The 20,434-nt window shown below is 38.3% G+C and overlaps 1 protein-coding gene across 1 annotated transcript; it reads right to left on the reverse strand.

Annotated features, from left to right (window-relative positions):
- Positions 1 to 10,533: 10,533 nt before the first annotated feature.
- On the reverse strand, positions 10,534 to 13,039 carry gpr18 (G protein-coupled receptor 18). The gene is made up of 2 exons (XM_030787311.1): positions 13,024 to 13,039; positions 10,534 to 11,486 (listed from the first exon to the last, which is right to left on the reverse strand). Exons 1-2 carry the CDS (start codon positions 13,037 to 13,039, stop codon positions 10,534 to 10,536), a joined length of 969 nt encoding a protein of 322 aa, XP_030643171.1.
- Positions 13,040 to 20,434: the final 7,395 nt, after the last annotated feature.

The raw sequence follows: 20,434 nt of genomic DNA on the forward strand, positions 1-20,434 counted from the left end.
GAACTGCTATTTCAAAATTTTATGTGTAGTTTAGTGATGGCTATTGCATAGGTGTGACAATATTGTTAAGTCACTGCCTTATGACTGACATCAAGTATAAATTACACAGGTGTTCTCTGTCTCTCTGTCTCTGTCTCTCTCTCTCTCTCTCTCTCTCTCTCTCTCTCTCTCTCTCTCTCTCTCTTTCTGGATGTGTGTCTATGTGTGTGTAATAGAGAGATAAAACCAACATTGGCATTAAGCTGCCTCGGGTCCTGAAGCTTCTAGCATTATGAAAAAAGTGACAGGACAATAGTCACAGGAGAATTATCATAAAAAGTGGTCATGCATTGACCACAATAGCAGAATCATCTCTTTACTTGTGTCTACTTAATGATGGCATTAAACCTCAAGTCAGATTTATTTGATTTTATGGTTGACCAGTCGAAAAAGAGTGCTGATGTTTGTGTAAATTTCACCATCAAGCAAAAAGGCATGTCTAATATTACATAAGCTGTGTGCTTATATTCTAATCTGAAGGGTAATCAAATATTTTCATGGTTGAGTTGTAAAACATGTGTTATTGAACAATGACAATATCTTGTGGAATAAAACCATTGAAGCTTATTATAGTGTTCATGCAATAATACACTTGACATTACGGAGAAATAAAACCTTTTTATTCTCTCCAGTTGAAAAGACACACCTCACAGAAGCACACCTCACAAGTGAAGGGGAACCCTTTTTTTCACCCTTCTTTCCTTTAGCTCCTGCTCTGTTTTTTTTTTCTTTTCAGTATATATTTCCTCTCATTTTTGTTTTGTCGCTAAGCACTTAAAGTTCTCTGTCCCGTTTTGAGTCCATTCGTATTCTAATGTAACTATCGCGTTCTGTTGCATCTGATCTGTATATGATTTACCAAGGGATCGTTGTGTTTAAGTGTCACTAATTGGTATAAGGTGTGTTATTTCAAATTTGTAAGGAGTAAATGAGAATCGACACTGAACAACAAATTTCTCTTGTAAGCAGTTCTGAGGGAAATGTGTTGACACTGCATTGCTTTACGAAGGCCCACTTTGCATGCTTTTTAAAGCAGCAGTGAAACAGAGAGGGCCTAGATGAATAATTGACTGATCTCTGCATAATTCAACACAGCATTGTGAAAATTCAAGGTCCGGAACGATTCAGGCTTTTCTTCTGTAATAAAAAATGAGGTTAAAGTTTCAATCAACCTTGAAAAACTACATATAAAGTGGCAATCAATGGTGACTGAAACTCCATATTATCAAGTTCAGCCTTTCTTCAAGTATAAAAGGTTTCTGTCTCTTGTGTGAAACTTGACCTGATGTATTTTGGCAGAAATGAAGGCACAAGTGCTTTGTCCGTGACAAACATCCAACTCTCCTCCGAATATTACTTAATAATTGGTCGATTAATAATTACTTAAATATTATACCTTAGTCGATGCTTTCACAGCCCAGAAGATTTAGGATCCTCATGATTTTTTTTTTTTTCAAACAGAAATGCACCTGTTTTCCATTTAATGTCATGTTATATCTGTTGAAAAACTCCTCTGCAGCTGGATGTTTCATATCAGTGTACATAGCGTAATAATTTCAAATCAGTACAGATATGACCGTGAGGCAGAGACAATAAAATACAGAATGCATATGAATTGTATCAAGCACAGCTAAGCCATCATTTGATACTACTCAAAATATAGCCTCTGTCACTGATAGCACTGCCAAATATTTATTCACCTGACATAAAGACATCCTGCAACAGCATGAGTCTTTTTACAAACTGTCTTCATTGGCATTGCGTCTCTACTTAGAAAATGGGGTGCAAATGTTAAAGGAAAGTTTCAGTCACCTGATATGACGGTCATGATATAAATCTGGATGAACAGAAATGTGACGACTCTACGGTTCTCTTCAACAAATTGAAGAAAAAAATACTGAAAGACCCTCCGGTCAAAATAAGACATAGAGTAGTTTGTGTGTTTTAAAATTTCTTATCTACCGTTTCATTAGTTGAGAGTTAAAGTGATGTGACAGTGTTTCTGCTGTACATTGAGATTGCATTTATGGTGTATAAAAATTGTATGCCTGTGTGTGAATGTGTGTGTGTGTGTGTGTGTGTGTGGGTGTGCGCATGTGTTTGTGTGTGTTTGCTCATGTTCAATAATGTGTTATCCTCTTGTGCCTTTTGCCTTCTTGTTTATTTAAAAGGTTACAGTTTTTTTTAATGATCATTATTCACAACAGCAAATAAACTGGAAAAAAAAAAAACTATCAAAGACTTTGAGATTCTCTGGAGCTCATCTGGACATCTTTGAGTCTGTGAGACGGAAATCGGTATGGCTTGATTGGACAGAAGATAGACTTAATGTCATCTAATCAGAAAGACCATTATGTATTAGTGAAAGTACCAAACAGAATTATCTGACAAGGGACAGGCCACATTATCTAAATTAACATTTTGCAAGCATGAACATGCAAGGCCACAGTGGAAAATGAAAGGCTACAGGAGTACGGCCTGCATTTAGACATTCGGCTGTAATTATTAATTTATGCTTGTCCGTGGTCTTAATGAAAATGAAAGCCAAGGAAAGAGAACAGGGAGGGATAATGTGCCGTGAAATTGAGTTTCATTTGTTCAGGGGCCACCTTTTAACTTTTCCTTTCTTCCCAGGAAATGAAACCAACCAGAGTTCTTGTGTGTTCAACCCACACCCCCACCCCCTCCCTCCCCTCTCATTGGACCCAGACAGGGACAATTTCATGACCTTTGCAGTGCTGGTAAATATCCTGTCTCCTTCTATAATCTGCTTTATACAGCCAACTCAAGTGATTATTCTTGGTTTCTTAATATCTAAGTACTTAATGTTTTAACACTTTGCATTGCCTTTTTAAGAACACCTGTTATGTATTACGGTGTGATAAAATGGAACGCATCACAGTTTTTGGCAAGAGCATGTACAGTTTATTCAAAGTGTACACAAAGCTGTCTTTTTCTCTCTTTTTTTCTTTTCTTTTTTTTCTTTGCTTCATTACACTCCATTTATGTTCACACGCCATGAATTATGTGGCTTTGGAAGGCAGTAATAATGGACCTACATGAGGTTATGAAATGTCAAACCCACCACTTTTGTTAGGTAGCTATAATGCTCCAGTTAGAAGGACACAGCTCTTTTAAAAATATTTATTAGTAAACGTAAGCCTTTTGACATCGCTCATAGGTCTTTGAGATTTACGCAGCAAATTGTTTTTGCAATTTCAGTTTTTAAAGAAAAAAACAAAACAAAACAAAAACATGATTATGGACTTGCGCTGTAGAGGCACTGTTCCTATCAGACATGTGAGAGAAAAATTGATCATTTTATGTGTTTACCTTTATGGTCACTGTGAGTCACTAAAACATTAACAAATTTAAGTGAACAGCTCCTTCACAGTGAAAAAGACAATGAATGAGTGCCTTGATCCTGGGATTTTTCTTAATTTCATCCCTCTGTTATAAAGATGGGTTGCATAGAAGTTGTGCATGACACACACACACATACACACACACACACACACACACACACATACACATACACACACACACACACACACACACAAGCTATTAACCTTCCTCCAGCTCATCAACTTTATTTTGCAATCTTCCTTCACAACCATTAGAATACCCTGAAGAAATGACTTTCCAATTAAAGAAGATCCAGGAGAAGAACGCCTTTTTATCTCAGACTCCTGGAGTTCTTTATACCAATCATTTAAATTGGAATTGATTTTTCAATTTAGCCCCTGACTGCCATGGACACACAGCAGAGAGGGCCAAATAGAGTTGCATTCAGAAATATTTGTCACGAAGATGCACCCCTCATAAATTCACAGTGGTCAAACACCTTAACATTTCTCCACAACTGCCACGCCACAAAAAGCCCGGCTTTTAGCTCAGCATGGTGATACTCAGAAAGCCCATCAGTTCTGGGCACTGAGGTCTTAGTTGTTGCCTGTAGATTTTTTATGTCTGTTACAAATGGGACTGTTTTTTGAAGTTATTATTGCCAGTTTTTGCTATCACGACAAATGTAGACTAATGATGAATGACCTAATGTCCAACTGGCTTAAACAGCTCAGTTGCTAGTCTGAGATTTACTTCTCTATCAATGAGAATTTGTCACACAACAAATTGGATGTAATAGAGACAAAAGACATATCACATCACAAATAACCATTGTATACAAACACACACACACACACACAAACACATGCATGCACACACACACACATAGATAGATAGATAGATAGATAGATAGATAGATAGATAGATAGATAGATAGATAGATAGATAGATAGATAGATAGATAGATAGATAAATAGATGGGAATTTATTTTTCAACCATTCCGCTGGCAATATGACTAATGAATTGTTCGAGTTCTTCTGTTAACATATAAAAATCAACTTAAGCCTGAAGTGACTGATCTTACATTTACAGGGAATAAAATGTTTAACTTTGTGGGAAAAGTTTCCTTTCTTGAAACAGCTACTGTGCGGTGGCTGTCTAACAAGCCTGGCTATCATCACAGTAAATTTCCCATGTTCTCTCAGCCCTGAGGAAAGAGTTGTCTTCTGCTATTACAATTGGACTCAGATGTGCAGGTTCGCCGAATGGGCCTGTGAAGCCTGCAACAGCACTGACAGCTGACTTTTAATGAGCATTTATTGTTTCCCAAGCGTGGACACTACTTTTATGGGGTCTGGTTCAAAGCGAAATTATTTTTTTCTTCGCCGTGTTTTAAAGAGGCATTTAGAGAGAGAAGACGGGGCTTTGTGGACTGACGGTTCATTCTTTAGTTTCTGACAGCTGTGTCGGCTTGTTTCGTTTATTTTCCCTCTCTCTCTCTCTCTCTCTCTCTCCCTCTCTCTCTCTCTCTCTCTCTCTCTCTCTCTCTCTCTCTCTCTCTCTCTGTTTTTTGCTCTCTCCTGAGTTGTTTAATATAGTTGTGCTGCAGGAATTCACGGGAAGATTAATGGACACAAAAAATGGGTGGCAGTTGTGAGGAGATGCAGGACAGAGCAGGCCAACAACCATCTGTTCACTTGCCTTTACAGCTCTCTTAATGGCGAGCGGCATGGATTGCAGCCACCAAGCAGCCTGCTGTGTCTCAATACGCACTGCTGTAAACTAATTGTCAGTCCTTTTGACAATACAGGAGAATACAGTTTTCATTTCTTTCCCAAATGTGTTTTACCTCTCAATCAAGAGGAGTTGGTGATAATCCAAAACAGTTATTTTGTATTTTCATGAGGACAAAGCTACGGGGAAAAAATGATTAAGAGATACTCTTGACACAAAACAGATCATTCACAAAGACAACATGCGCTGTAATTACAATAAGATGAAAGTTACTTTGTGTGTGTGTGCATGTGTGTGTGTGTGTGCATGTTTGTGTGTCTGCGTGCATGTGTTTGTGTGACTGTGTGTGTATGTGTGTGTGTGTGTGTGTGTGTGTGTGTGTGTGTGTGTGTGTGTGTGTGTGTGTTTACACAATCTTTATATTTGTCCTAAAACAGACACGTCCTGAAGGAATGACACAAATCTTAACTAATGCTTTGCTAAATTTTAGACACACAACTCAGATTTCATAGGCATCAAAACTTTGTTGAATTACAAAGATGGACATCATTCATCTGTTCATCTGTCCTTGTCGACTTGTTTCTCTTATTCTCTCGTCTTAGGTTAAACAACGGCTTTACTTTCTCTCCTCAGTGTTGACATCTGTAAGGCAAAATGAAGTTTCCTCTCTGAGTATCAATCTTGTAATTGAGCTCTTGGAGCCTGCTACGTGATGCGCAAACACAAACCCCCCGACATCCCTGCTACCCTGTCCACTCACTTGCTGTCTGATCTGGGCATACCGTTGCCCTGTGCTGTCAGGCTGAAGAAGTTTTCTTCACTTCTTTCACTATCATCTCTCTGTTTCTTGCCGTCTTGTTTCTACACTGCTTCTCCTTACCCTCGCTAATACACCAGGACTTCAATTATTCTCAGCACCAAGATGCCCTTGTAATGAGCTCTGACACCAACATGTGGTTGAATTTTTGATTGGATTTAATTGTTTTCTCAGCGGTAAATGCTGAAGAAAAACAGAGAGGGGTGGGGGGGAGAGAGAGAGAGAGAGAGATGGGAGTAGGTGTAGATGGAAAATGGATTTGATGGATTTGAGACACTCTCTTTCTCTCTCTCTCTCTCTCTCTCTCTCTCTCTCTCTCTCTCTCTCGCAATGTTTTGGTATTACAACATCTCTGACTTTTATCCTTGTTCAGTACAGCCTCGCTGTTCTGATACAAATGGATCATGTGGGAAGTTTAAGCAAGAGGAAATTAAATATTAAACCAATCTAACACAGCATGCTGTCACGGTGCTGTCTCACTTCGCACAGATACGATTAAAACCATCGCACTGTGCCGAGCATGCAACACTCGATCCCTCCTGAACACTGTTAGCTGCACAGTGCTTTACTGACTTAAAATAAATCTTGTCCTAATCTATTGAAAACCTGACAAGAGAAGCCCAAGGTTTCAAGGCACTTAGCTGAGTAGTGTAGGGGAAAAAAAAGTCTTACATTATTTATAACCTTTAATGGTGCTGCAACTGTGTGTGTTTGTGTGTGTTTATATGTGTGTGTGTGTGTGTGTGTGTGTGTGTGTGTGTATGAAACAGAGAGAGAGAGAGAGAAAGGGAGAGAGAGAGAGAGAGAATCAGTAACAGCATAATCTGCTAAAATAACTGCCTCTGTAATCAAAGCCATACATTTTCCACACTTCTCCTCTTGCTAACTGGCAGGTCAATGAGTGTCATCATTGCGTCAAGCGTTCTTTATGGAGAGATTATACCTTTTAATAGAGATTAAGGAGCACGAGTTGGAGCTTTTTTTTTTTTCTTTACCCACTGCACAGATAAGATCTTTATATGTAAGCAAGTGAAGGTAAACATGAGTGTACTCTAGGGAGACTGTACTGTTCACACTGCCGTATGGGCTTCAGCACTGTAAATACACTTCTACTGAAGAGAACTAACTGCTCACTCATCTAGTTCACCCTCCTTCATGAGGACAACGTTATCCACACTAGCATTTTAAACTAGGCCTCTAACAATTCTGGATATCTGTATTTGTGAAGCATTGCCCGACAAATATACTCCATGAACTTTACAGGATTACCTTTCAAAACTCGCCCCTTGCTCTGAACCATGATGCACAACATGTAAGAACTAACCCAACATCAGTAACTAAGAGTATGATGTGCTCATTCGTCATATCCATGAGTTGACAGCTTATTCTATGGTCTATCTCATGTAAAGAGGTAAATAACATCCTACATTGGAGTGTGGAACGAGGAGGCTCTTGGTTTGTGCATGCTGCACTCCTTAAGGGGTACAACAGGGCATAATCACAAAAGGATGTCTTTTCATGTACTGTAATGGAAACAAGATGTTCAGGATACAATAATGGTGTGTGAGGGGCTTGCATGGATTTTTCTTCTCTTTTTGTAAATTATTGTTTGTTACTTTGTTTCTCACACAAAAGCACAAAATTTAGAGGGGGAAAGTTGAACTTTTGGAATATTTGCTCAGTGTTATTCTACATGCTGTATTACAGTGTTGCTTGAGGTTGTTTTTACTATGGGCTTGATTTAAAGTCATTCTCTGATTTTTTTTAAATGTCAGAATAAATAAACTTTTTTTTTTCTTACAAACTCCTATACTGAATTCTAGTATTTAATGTCAGCTACAAATGCCAATTGCAATTACAACATCATTTTTCCATAAACACTAAATGTGTAGGATGATTGTATGAAAGTGTGTAAATTAAAAGTGAGTCTACATCTACACACATTTCAAAAATACATTCCAAACTTGTTTATAGAGAGCATTTCTGTGAATACGTTCTGGTTTTGTGTGTTAAACATTTAAATCATTAAAATTTCTGTCTTTCTTTGTATGGTTTCTGAATTCAGCTCTGAGATGGCATCTAATGAACCCTAGGAATCCCACACCACAGTAAATATACATATTAACAGAAAATGCATAGACACAACACTCTATCCGTTCTTTTCGATACACTGGAGTCATACTGAGCAATATTCAAAAAATAAATATTACCAGAGCTTCTCTGATCATTACTTGATAGTGTGCTGACAAGCAAACTCTATTAAGCTGTCCTCAAATATGCAAAAATGATATGATTTTACAATGATTACATATTCACTCCCCAGCTGGCTGGTTCTGTGCAATTCCATTTGTCATTGACTATTGTGTCCAATTATATGATTAGCTTTGAACACTCCGGCACTTGGAGAGCTCTTGTGTGTTCCAGTGCACTGACTGATTCACAAACAAAGTCATTACAACATGTATTCACACATATCAAATAACAAACAGATGGCCGTTATGCGTGCTGGCTGATTTGTTTGTGACACGAGTGGCGGAAAAAAGGTAGTTTCACTTCGCTTTGTTTAGAGCTGACTGGTTTATTCCCGGAGAGGAGCAGCTGGCTGCCGGGGCGGCTAAATCAGCTCAAATGAAAGACAATCTTGTTTCCATTAATTTTTCTGTGACAAAAGCACTTGTTATGAAGATTCTAAATTACCCAGAAAGCTTTCCGATAATTCATCATAGGCTGGACATGACTCTTTAATTGTTTTGAGTGTCAGTCTCCATCAAATGGCGTAAAGTTTCCTTTAAAGTGTATCAGGTGAGGTATTCTGGCATTGAGTAAGGACAGCAATCTGTCTCAGTGCTAATTGTATTACTGAATCCCAGCTAATTCGGCTGATTGTTGCTCCAGTAATGAGCAACGCTGACACTTTGTGAACAATCTTTAAATAGTGTTTTTAATTTTGTGTGTGTAGCATCTGATACTGTTGATCAGACTGTAGGTGTATCACGCAGGTTTTGGTCAGCAGTCAATTCATACTATGTCTCCCAGGGTGCAGTTTAATACTCACAAATCAGCTAAAGAACATTTCAAATTCTCCTGGTAGACAAAGGTTTAAGTGTTGCTTTGCCTCTTCATTATTGTGTTCAACAAGTTACACATGAGCTTCTGAGAAAGACAGAAAGAAAGAAAGAAAGAAAGAAAGAAAGAAAGAAAGAAAGAAAGAAATATTCCATTGTTTTACATCAAGACTACGGTAAAATATAGGTCCTTTGTTGTTAAGACCTTGTCACCTGCAAACAAACTATTTATTTCCTCACATTTACCATTACTGTGTCTTAGAATAAGCTTCAGCGGAAGCCCTCGGAGGATTACAGACTAGTCTAACTGTGCCAGCTCCTCTGGCACTGTCTCACTGATATGTCAACAATAACACATGAGGTCTCCTGGTTTTTTGGGGGGTTTTTTAATCATTTGTCTCCATACAGTAACATCTCCACATAGTGTACTCTTAAATCTCCTTGCTTGATGCTCACTTTTAACCCTCTATTCTCATTTTTACCCAATTTAGTCTCTCTGGGAGTTTTTTTTCTCTTTTTTCCCCCCTTTTTTGTAGGTCAGATAATCTTTTTTTTTTTTTAATTGGCTTCTTTGCATTTAAAGGAAAGTGCAGAGTTTATTTTTAAAAGAGTAAAAACAGATAAAACCACTAAAAAGGAACATACCACACTGAAAGGTCAATTCAAATTAAAAGGCTCTTTTAGAGTATGTACACTAGAAACTCATCTTGGATCAGCTCCACTGAAATGTTGCTAAGACATAGCGCTACCTGGCTGCAATACACTGACATAACAGTTTTGTGGGACTCTGCAGTCTAATCCTTTATTATGGCGCCATCCATTGTCTGTATACACACAGTGTATGTAAATATCATGAGAAAGCCAAAATACAGTACATCAGAAGTGAGACTGGAGTGTATTATGTATTATGGCTAAATATTTTGGGTGTATTTAAAACATATTTCAAACATTTAATTTGCTCAAAATGTTTTAAAGTGAATCTAATTCAAATTGATAGTACTAATGTTTGCCATTTCGTGTACTACCTGGGTCTATACAGTGCAGAGCAGAATTTCCAAACAATTCTCAAATTTTAGAACTGATAAACGTAACAAACTTGCATGTCATGGCCTGCGGTACATTAAAAAAAAAATTGAATTAATTTGAATTGTTAGTCAGTGCACATAGATGCCAGCACAGAAGTTAAAAATATATATGTACTGGTAAAATGAAAAGATTAGAGTCCTAACAAACAAGAGTTTCTAAAAGCTTCTGGAAGACTGAACAAAAATGAAAACATGTTGTTTGTGAAATGGCCTGTACAGCAATACTTCACTTATAATCCTAAAATAACAGATTCAAATGAAAACTTTGTTGTCTGTTGTCTTTGTATTACTCAATCATGTGACCAGTGTTTAGGCCTAACTGTACACTACAGCCCATATTAACATCTATGTACATGGTTTATCGTAGTACTTCTTTCAGAAGTCCCTGTCTTCCTATGTAACAGTTTGCTATTTCAAAAGAATAGTCCAAAAGGCTTTTGAGCCTTCTCAAATCATGGCACTGGTAAGGTTGCTGAGGGAACGTACACTTCCGGTATGGTGGCTCTTCCTTCGCACACTCCTCAAGTAGTTACGGTAAAAAATGACACTGATTACCCGGTCCTGGAACTGCTTAGACACAATGTAATAGAGGATGATGTCCAGCACTGTGCTCATGTTCATCAGGAAGGTCGTGACTGCACCCCAGGTACTATAGTCTTCATCACTTCTCTTCAGGAGCAGGAAGACAAGGCAGATGTGGTAGGGTACAAAGCACACTAGAATCTGTATGATGAGCGTGACGATTATGCGAATGGATTTCTGCTTCACTTTTGGCTTAAGTTTGGACGTACGGCCGTGGATGAGGTTATCCACAATGATGATATAGCAACCTACCATGATCAGAATCGGCACCAAGAAGAAGAAGATGAGCCTAGCAAAATTGACAGGGTTGTCAGGTTGAAGGTAGATGATGTCTTGCATCTTGACACAAGTGGTGTAATTGTACATCTGATCGAGGCCATTGTCGGGGAAAAGAAGGGGTACTGTTGCCCCCAGTGTCATAATCCAAACCCCAACACAGGACACAACAGCTTTTCGCACACTCTTCAGCTCCTTGCTGTGTCGTGGTTGCACAATGGCTACATACCGGTCTGCGCTGATGAGCGCAAACAACCACAGAGCTATGCAGGGGTAGAACATAGTTAGTGCAGCGTTAATCCTGCAAAACATGTCCCCAAAGTGCCAGCGGTTCTCATTGTAATAGACCATGCGGAAGGGCAGCAAAAGGATGAAAATCAAATCCACTATAGCTACATTTATCATGTAAATGGAAACAGAACTCCTTCTTTTGGTGGTCAGAGCAAAGACCCAAAGGGCAGTAAGGTTGACCATTATCCCAATTATGAAGATAATACAATAGAAGACTAATCCAGCCATCCTGAATTCCTTAGGGTACAGATCTCCAGACCCATTGGCCAGAGTTGTAACATCCAGAGACTTGATGTTCTGATCCATTATGATTTACCTGATAGGTTTGGGGAAATAAGAAGACAGTGGCACTAGATATGAAATACAGTAACCAGAACAAATTTGACAGTAACAAGGCAGTGAAAACTAATGGGAACGCCTTAGTGCTAAAGCTAAACTTGTGAAAAAAATGAAAGGATGATCAAAAAGGCTCACTGTGAAAAACTGTCTAATGTCTAATATATATATATATACACACACAGACCAAAAAAAAAATATATATATATATATATATATATGTATATATATATATACACGTATATATATAATATTTCAGCCTAGTTTTGAAAGCAAAAACATTTTGAGAGAAAAAGGAATTAAACCATAAATCTGAGACACAAAAGAGGAAGAATGAACAAAGAGAAGTAGAAGTGAAAATCTGAACATCTCTTCTGTTGATTATATCTATCTGTCTGGAAATCCTGTGACTGTTTACTGTAAATGAGTAACTGAGACTCCACCTTTGATCTTTTAATGGCCTTTACTGATGGGTGCAATTGATATCAAAAAGTTCAGAACCAGCCCATGTTATGTTACATTTTGAAACACGTCTGAAAATGATTAAAGCAGCTGACGTAGAGTTTTAAGGGTCAAATATATTGCATAAAGGATGATAGACTAGAGATATATCACTTCCTAACAGTTACAGTTGAGTTTCTGAGTAAATCTCGCATCAAGACATTTTAAGAGCTTTGTTATCGGACACACATAAGCAAAGACTCTTACCTCAGTTATCTATGCTCTCATTCTGTTGTTGACACTGCCAGTGCCCTGAGACCTGTATGAAGAATTCAAGTGATGTGGTAGCGAGTCCTTTTGCTGTCACAAATGCAAGCTGAAAAAACGGAAGTCATCTAGGCTGTTATTTTAACTCGTTTTTTTTTTCTGGTTAAACAGAAGCCCCTTTACTTCCTGTGTCGCCTAAACAGAACGTTTTTTTTTTGGTTTGAATAAATAGCTAAGCTTGCAGTTGCACCCACTTGAAAAAGAGATGTCTGCAGCATGAAAATCTCTTCAACATTGATAGGCAAAAAAGCTGACATGTTCTTGGCTGATTGTTGATTGGAAAACTAGGGTCTGCAATGCAACATTAACTCTCATGGGAGTATAGTACAGCAGGTAGCAACAGAAGACATCTGGTGTTGAAGAGTTTTAATTAAAAGCAGGATGTTGAGCTGGTGTGGTATAAACAGGAAATAATGCCTTTCTACAAGAGGCATGATCAAAGATGGCAGAACATACTTATAGGAAATGGTATTTTGATGGGTTATCTTCAAGACCCTCTACTCAGCCTACTCAATAGTAGGTGTGTAAATATTGTTTCTGATTACACCTTTTCTATTTTGACTTGACATCTTATTCTAACAAAGACAATTTAGGTGTTGTCCTGATCACAGCCTGCTTTAACTTTGTTAATACCATTCACAACTTTGAAGAAGATATACAGGTCTGTCATAGATCAAAGAGAACTTTGGTTATTATACATACAAATGCCTTTAGGGAATTTTTTAAAAAAAGCATACTATCTTAAGCAGAAATTATAAATATTAGATTATAAGATATTATAGATTTTAATAAGAGTTTTCACCCATTGCAGCAGGGAAAAACTTAAGATGTTCACGTTCACTCATTGGCACTATTATGGCTCAGATGTTATCTACCGGCACCAATGTGATCACATAAAATGTATGTGCTCCACTGAAGACTAACTTTGCAGTATGGTGGCAGGACAACAGCAAGATATGTTCAGAGGTATCAATATGACTGAACCTAAAATGGAACTGAGTCAAAAGCTTGTCATTGACACTTTTGTGCACTCGTTCATATTCTCCATACTGTCATGGACAGTCTCACCCACCACATGCTGTTCTCTACATCTGCGTTGGAGCAAAGCCCTTATGACGACAAAACCACTTCTTATGACAAATTTTCACTCACACTTTATTTTCTCTCAGTACTTTTTTTTTCTCAGGCTGTGACACCCACAGACAGTACCAAGAGAACATCCACAAGCACTGTATTCATCACATGCTAGATTAAAAATAGTATACAGAGCACTTATATTTTGTAATGGTACAAAACTGCAGTTTGGGTGGATGATGATTACTATTTCCAATCTTTCCTTTATTACAACCAGTAGGTGATTTTATTTTTGTAACAGGAAGGATGGCCCAATGGACAATGGGGGGGGGGATCCAATGGTCACTGACACTACTGTTTATATATATATATATATATATATATATATATATATATATATATATATATATATATATAGGGGGATGGCAGGTTAAGAAGGGTGATGCATTTTGGTCATTTTGCTAACATCTCCCTGCAATTCACCTACTGATTACAACCAAGAGACCCCATAGGACATACTGGTGGAGCCTGTTACTGCACTTTTTGGCTGGTGATAAATAAATTTGACAACACCTCAAATGGAGCTATTCTAACCCAGCATCCTCTTTACCATCTACTTAAAGACCTGGTAAAAGCGCTCCACCAGTCTGTTGGCCTGGGGATCAGTAAAGCCTACAAATGGTATAACCATAACAGCAGGCATCTGTTATCACAGAAATAAGTGGGGTCTTCTATATGTAAAGATTCCACTGAGTATGCCCATTTGAGAGGTGGACCATATTAGTTCCATACAACAGTTTTGGTGGTAACGTTGTGTAATGATATGGCCTTTAGACAGCAATGATAGCTGGCTAGAATTCCCCCCCCAAAGGGGAATTTCATGTCAACATCAGCACATGGACAATCACTATCAGCACAGAGGAGTACTTTGCTAGACTGTAATGAGTATGTGTGAAGATTAGGCAAACAGATACAGTTCAGACCAATACCATTAAAGTAAGAATTTCTCTCTTGAACTTCAGCCTGTTAGCACTCATCACATTACATGCTGTGGCACATGCAAAACAGGAACAAAAACAAAAGCAAAAAAGAAGGTCAGAGTGAAGATTGCATCATCTTCAGTCTCAACTTCCTCTTGATTCATGCTGATTTTTTTTTTTTTTTTTTGACAAGGCAGTACTTATAAAAAACTGTCCATGGACAATTGTCTCAAATTCTATTTAGGACACCTGCTTATGGGTCAACCTACACAAAAACCTCACATATGTAACAAATGAGCACATATGTAGCAAATGAGACAAATAAGGAGAGCCTAGTCTGGAACCTTGGATTTTAACCTGCTTTGATGTATCCCAGTGTTGTTCTTCTTATTCAAATGTGTGCAGTTACAACATCTTTTTCATGACTGTTAAAGTTGGCTCAACCTTTCTAGCAGGTTTGAGTGGCAAATGAGACTGATGGTTCATTTCAAACTACACTCAAGAAGAATTTTGTTTTTAGCTACTGAATGTACTAAAGAACACTGAATTGCTTCTGCACTGCACAGTGTAATCTTGACAGACAGTTTTCAGTGAAAACTCACGCTAAAGTACAGAGAGAGAGAGAGAGTTACATCCCTGAGGATTGTTTATGGACAACAGAACTGTCTGATTTAAAAAGGAAAACATCAGCGAGGGCAGGGTGAAGGGACGTGTTTGTTTAACTACTATGTATGTTATCTACAAAAGGCTAAACATAATTATGTGGATTTGTGCAAATAAAGTGGCATAGGAACTCTTGACACAGCTACCACTTATGATGATAATACTAATACTGAGAAGAAGAAAAAGAAGAAGAAGAAGAAGAAGAAGAAGAAGAAGAAGAAGAAGAAGAAGAAGAAGAAGAAGAATAGCAGAATGGTTAGAACACTTGGCCCTTGTAAGGCACCAAATCCCTTTGACCCCGTTTACACTTGGTTTTAAAATGCGTCTTGGGCGATAGGATCACAAGTGGACAGCGCTAAATACAAGTGTAAATGACCACCAAAATGCATTCTGATCCGATCACTCAAACCACTTGCCGAGGTGGTCTGCGATGAATTTGACCACATATCTTTTGTAGTGTAAACGCTAATGTGTCCTGATGCGTTCCAAACAGAGACAAACGTAATAACCTTCTAGCGAAACTGAGGTAGCAGTAGCAGAATCCGAACACAAGTGGTCAGCTGGATACCTTGGAGAAGCATGATAGACACAGCTGTAAACAGCAATGTGTCTCGGCTGTTCACTTGTGATCCCATCACCTAAGAAGCATTTTAAAACCAAGTGTACGATACAAGCTGCCGTCAGGAAGGAAGATACAACATCAAACGTACATAGATGACATCAGACTGCATGGAAGACTAGCACATGAAATCAGTTCCTTGATCTGGACAGTGAAGATAATCTCATACGACATCAAAATAATGTTCAGACTAGACAAAGGTGCTGGGCTCATCATCAAGTGTGGCAATATCACCAGTAATGATGGAATGAAATTGGAAGAGGGATGCATTAAGGAAGAAGAGGATGTCAAGAATAGCTACAGGTATCAAAGAGTGGGGGGGTGGGGATTTAATACCGTTAATGATAATACCGATATAATTTCAAAGACAATACGAATTTTTCATATCATGATGTTATGACATATGCACAAGTGACTAAAGATGCAAAAAAAATCAAATGACAAAAAAAATTACTCCAGTTCAGCCATACTCTTTAAGTATACTATGGTCTGGAGTAATGTTGGGATGTAATGACGCATATTCAAGTTTTCCTATTATCATTCATTTTGTTATCGCAAAAATACTCTGAAATACCATGATACTATTTTGAAAGCCGCGTCACCCGTCCGCTTTCTTAAAGTACGGCAACATCATGAAAATCTGTTAGAAGAGGACAAGAAGACAGTCACAAAGGCAGAAATCCACTAACTCTATGTAACCTAGGACCAAAGAAGAAGAGGCCTCATTAAGACAGCCATCAGAGCAGAGGAAATCATTCTGGCTGAGTACATATGGCCTAAGCAAGATTGGAACACAATCATTCAAGCATTTCACCCTGGAGGGATGAACAGGAGACCAGACAAAGGTGCCAAAGCCTCGAATAGAGACCAAAGGGAAGACACCACTAGATGTGGAGAGAGAACACCCTGCATGGGCTGTTCCAACGCCAGAGAGAGGAACAAACAAATGTGGAATGGGCACACAGATGGAGGAGGGAAGCTAGTCTCAAGGCATCACCGGAAGCTCTCATCACTGCAGCACAAGATCAGGAACTGAACACCAAGTACAACAGAGCAGAAATGCTGAAGGTCACATGAAACTCAAAGGGTAGATTGTGCAAGGAATAGATTGAGATAGTCACCCTACTCCTTACAGGGTGCCAGGAGATCACCTGCACAGAGTACTTGAAGATGCACAAGTGTCACAGCACTTGTACATGGGAGCATCTGCGAGGACTGCCAGATCCCTGTACATCAAAAGCCATGTGACAGAGACTGAGATGTAGGGGTGTGCGATATGTATCGTCTACTATAATATCTTAATTGTTGTTTTAAGGATATGTGAGCTGACATTATCAAGTATGCAAAAACCTGCCTTGAGAGTCCACACATTCACTGCGTCATATAGCCTTTTAGGATATACTCATGCACGTGCGGATTGAGAGTGCATGCAGTAGTGCTAGGACAGGCCGACATGGTCACCACACCACAAGTTAAGCTAAAGTAACTGCCTAAAAATGCATGACTGAAATTAAAAATGAGTGAACAAACAGCGGCAAGAGACAAAATGCAGACCCCACCAGCCAGTCTACGTTGTTAGATTTAATTGCTAGATGTGGATCATCCTCACTGGCATGGAGGTGGTTTGGCTTTGAAAAGACGGATGTTGCTCAAAACTTCTTTCACCATCTCTGAACTAACCACCACACAGTATATGAAGAATTTAGGTAAATCCTGTATGCCACTTTGAAATGGTTTACTCATACTTGCACTGTTTGATCTCAGTAACACTTGTAATGGTGCTTTTAATGTTTTTGTACTTAATATTTCAGTTTTAAGTAAATAAATAACACCTGTTTTCCTTAAATGTGTTGTTTCCATTAATATCATTAGTAAGCAACAATTAATATCCCAGTAACAAGAGTGAGCTAGTACCATATAAGACTTTTACAAACACATTTTTGAAGGATGCAAAACATCGTCTACGTATCGTTATCGACAAAATCCCAGAAAATATCGAGATATCATTTTTTGTCAATATCGCACACCCCTACTGAGAGGATAAAAATCCTGTGGGGCATGGAAATCGGAACCAACAGGGAGATTCCTGCAAGCCAGCCAGACATCAGAATGATCAACAAGAAAACCAGAAAAGCAAAAGTCATTAACATTGCAGCTCCTGATGGCAGACATGTCTCAAACAAGCATCAGGAGAAAAGTGGTGAATACCAAGACCTGTGGCTTGAAAGGCGAAAGGTTTGGAATGTGAAGGTCCAATTCATCCCAGTAGATATCAGAGCCCTGGGGAGCCATTCCCTGGACCTAAGCAAACACTTAGAATGCCTGCCTGGAACACACAAGGCAGCAAACCTCAGCGAAACAACTCTGCCTGGAAGTGGACACATCCTTCACAAGGACCCAGATCCCCCAGAGGACTAGTAGGAACTCAGAGATTCAGAAGAAGAAGAAGAACAACAACAACAACAACAAACCCAACAACAAGAGTCCTGATGAAAGGACATAATTCAAAACTGAACAAACTTCAAATCCTGGAAAAGAAAAGTGGTTGTGCTGAATTAACATCTTCTGGACCCTAATGCTTTAAAGCATAACAAACTGGCAAAATAAATAGAACAGATTGTCAACAGTTTGTCAGATCATAGTCCATATGATGGTGGACAGTGCAAGGAACATGCCCTTAAAACACCTGAAACAACAAATCTTGCAGTCAGGAAAAATTCCAGCTGGTGAGCAGTTTCCTAGCCATGTGCTCTCTGAGGTTGTATCCCTAATAGTTAAGAAGTCTATCCTTGACTGACATTGTCTTTAGCACAGGGGGCAGACAGACATCACATTATTTATGACATACTGCATTATGTTCTTCAGTGTGACAGATTTCACCACAACATCACTTGATGTAAGATTCAGTAATATACCAGCCTTTCCTGTGGCTCTTTAAATTTGCAGCACATTGACAAAGCACTTTAAAAACAGTGGTAGTGGTTTTGTGTGTGTGTGTGTGTCATAATGAAGGACAATGTTGTAGGCCTACTTTTCCATCATAGTCACATTGAAGCTATGGTTTTGCCTCTCTCTGACAATTAAGTGTATCAAAGTGCTGAATTACAAACAAAAAGAACATGTAGGGCAGTAAACCTGGTCATCTAGCTTTTTTGGTTGATAATGCTGCTCTTTTCAGTAGAAAAATTGAGTTCCCTAGTTGGAAAGGCTTAACCCATTGTAAGGTTATTTTGGGTAAAAAAAAATACCACTGCTTTTCTCACAAAAAAAATAATTAGATTTAATTTACATTCGTTTCAAGAATACAATACTAGCAGAGATTATTCATTTTGGGAAAGAAAAATTAAAAATTACAATTAATTATGTCACACCTGTATAACCCCAGTCAGAAATATTCCAAAATCAGTAGATCAGGTATTTCAAGATAATACACTTTTTGACAACAAAATAGTGTGGCAATTTTAATCTGCTACAATGTTCTTTTGTATGCATGATTTGGCATCATGGTGCAACACCTAACAGAGGGCCAGATTATCCATCATTTATCTACTGTGTTATGCTTCCCTCTTGTGGTCTTGGAACAAAATAACAATCCGATACAGGCTAGTACCAAAAACTGTATAGTACAAACTCCTGCAGTTTTCGAATTCCACATGTTTATCCCAAGCACTAATTAAATGGGAGATATGTAAATAATATTAAACTGTCATATTTAAATAGCTTTCTGCAACACACTGCAATATTGTTGCTTATTTTTAATCATGCAACTTCAAAGACCAATTCGTTGCCTGCTTTTTTTTTGTTTTTCCACTACATCTAAGCCCACAAAGATCTTTTCAAGTTATCTCAACAACTTTATTATCATTTTTACCCTTATCTTTCACAGCTCTCCTCCTCCTACCAAACTGCTTATTTCTGTTTTCTGACTCTTCCTCAGAGGGCGTCTGGTCTACTGGCTTGACGAGTTATTTTTGTTGTTGTTGTTGTTGTTGTTGTTTTGTTTTGTTTTAATAAACAAAATTTCACAAACTTTTTTCAGTGACCTCTATTCCTCTGCTTTTCCTGTTTCCAAAGTTCTAGGTTTTGTTTCTCTTTTGCAGATTGTTAAATTCAGAGTCGGAATAAAGAGCTTTGATTTAACACCACTATATAAACTCAACGAGAGAGAGTGGCACTATTCCTGAAAACCTTGTCCTAAAATAGGAGAGGATGATATTTTGGCTATGAGAGATACAGTTAAAAAGCCACTTAAAGAAGAGTTCACAACACTCTAATATAAACAGCTCTGAAAGACCTCACTGATTGTAGATGACATGAGTTTCTCCTCCATGCTTCTATGTTTTGTGTTTTGTTTTTTTCATTTAGAAAAAGGAAATGAAAAAAGAACAGCCTCATATTTTCCATTGTCTAAAGCAGCCAGGTTGATTAAAACTCACTGAAATATTTCTTTTTTTTCCTACGGAAACAGAAAAAGCAGCCCAACACATGGAAATATTTACACCAATATTTACATTTTGAAAAACAGGTCACCGGGCTGTTTCTAACCTCCCAAGGCACATTAAGGGTCAAGAGATCAACAAAAAAAGAACAAAAAACTGTCTATGGGAGCACATTTGTCACCTGTTCTCGCTGCTGTACAGAGTCAGATTTGGAGCACAGATCCATTTGGTTCCTTGTTGTTGTTTTTTTTTTCTTTCCCAGAGTCTGTGATGCATGTTGAATAGAAACATCGTTCCTCTAGGTTCTGATCTAAGATCTG

The sequence above is a fragment of the Chanos chanos genome, chromosome 10 (genome assembly GCF_902362185.1).
Source record: "Chanos chanos chromosome 10, fChaCha1.1, whole genome shotgun sequence".
Taxonomy (NCBI): domain Eukaryota; kingdom Metazoa; phylum Chordata; class Actinopteri; order Gonorynchiformes; family Chanidae; genus Chanos; species Chanos chanos.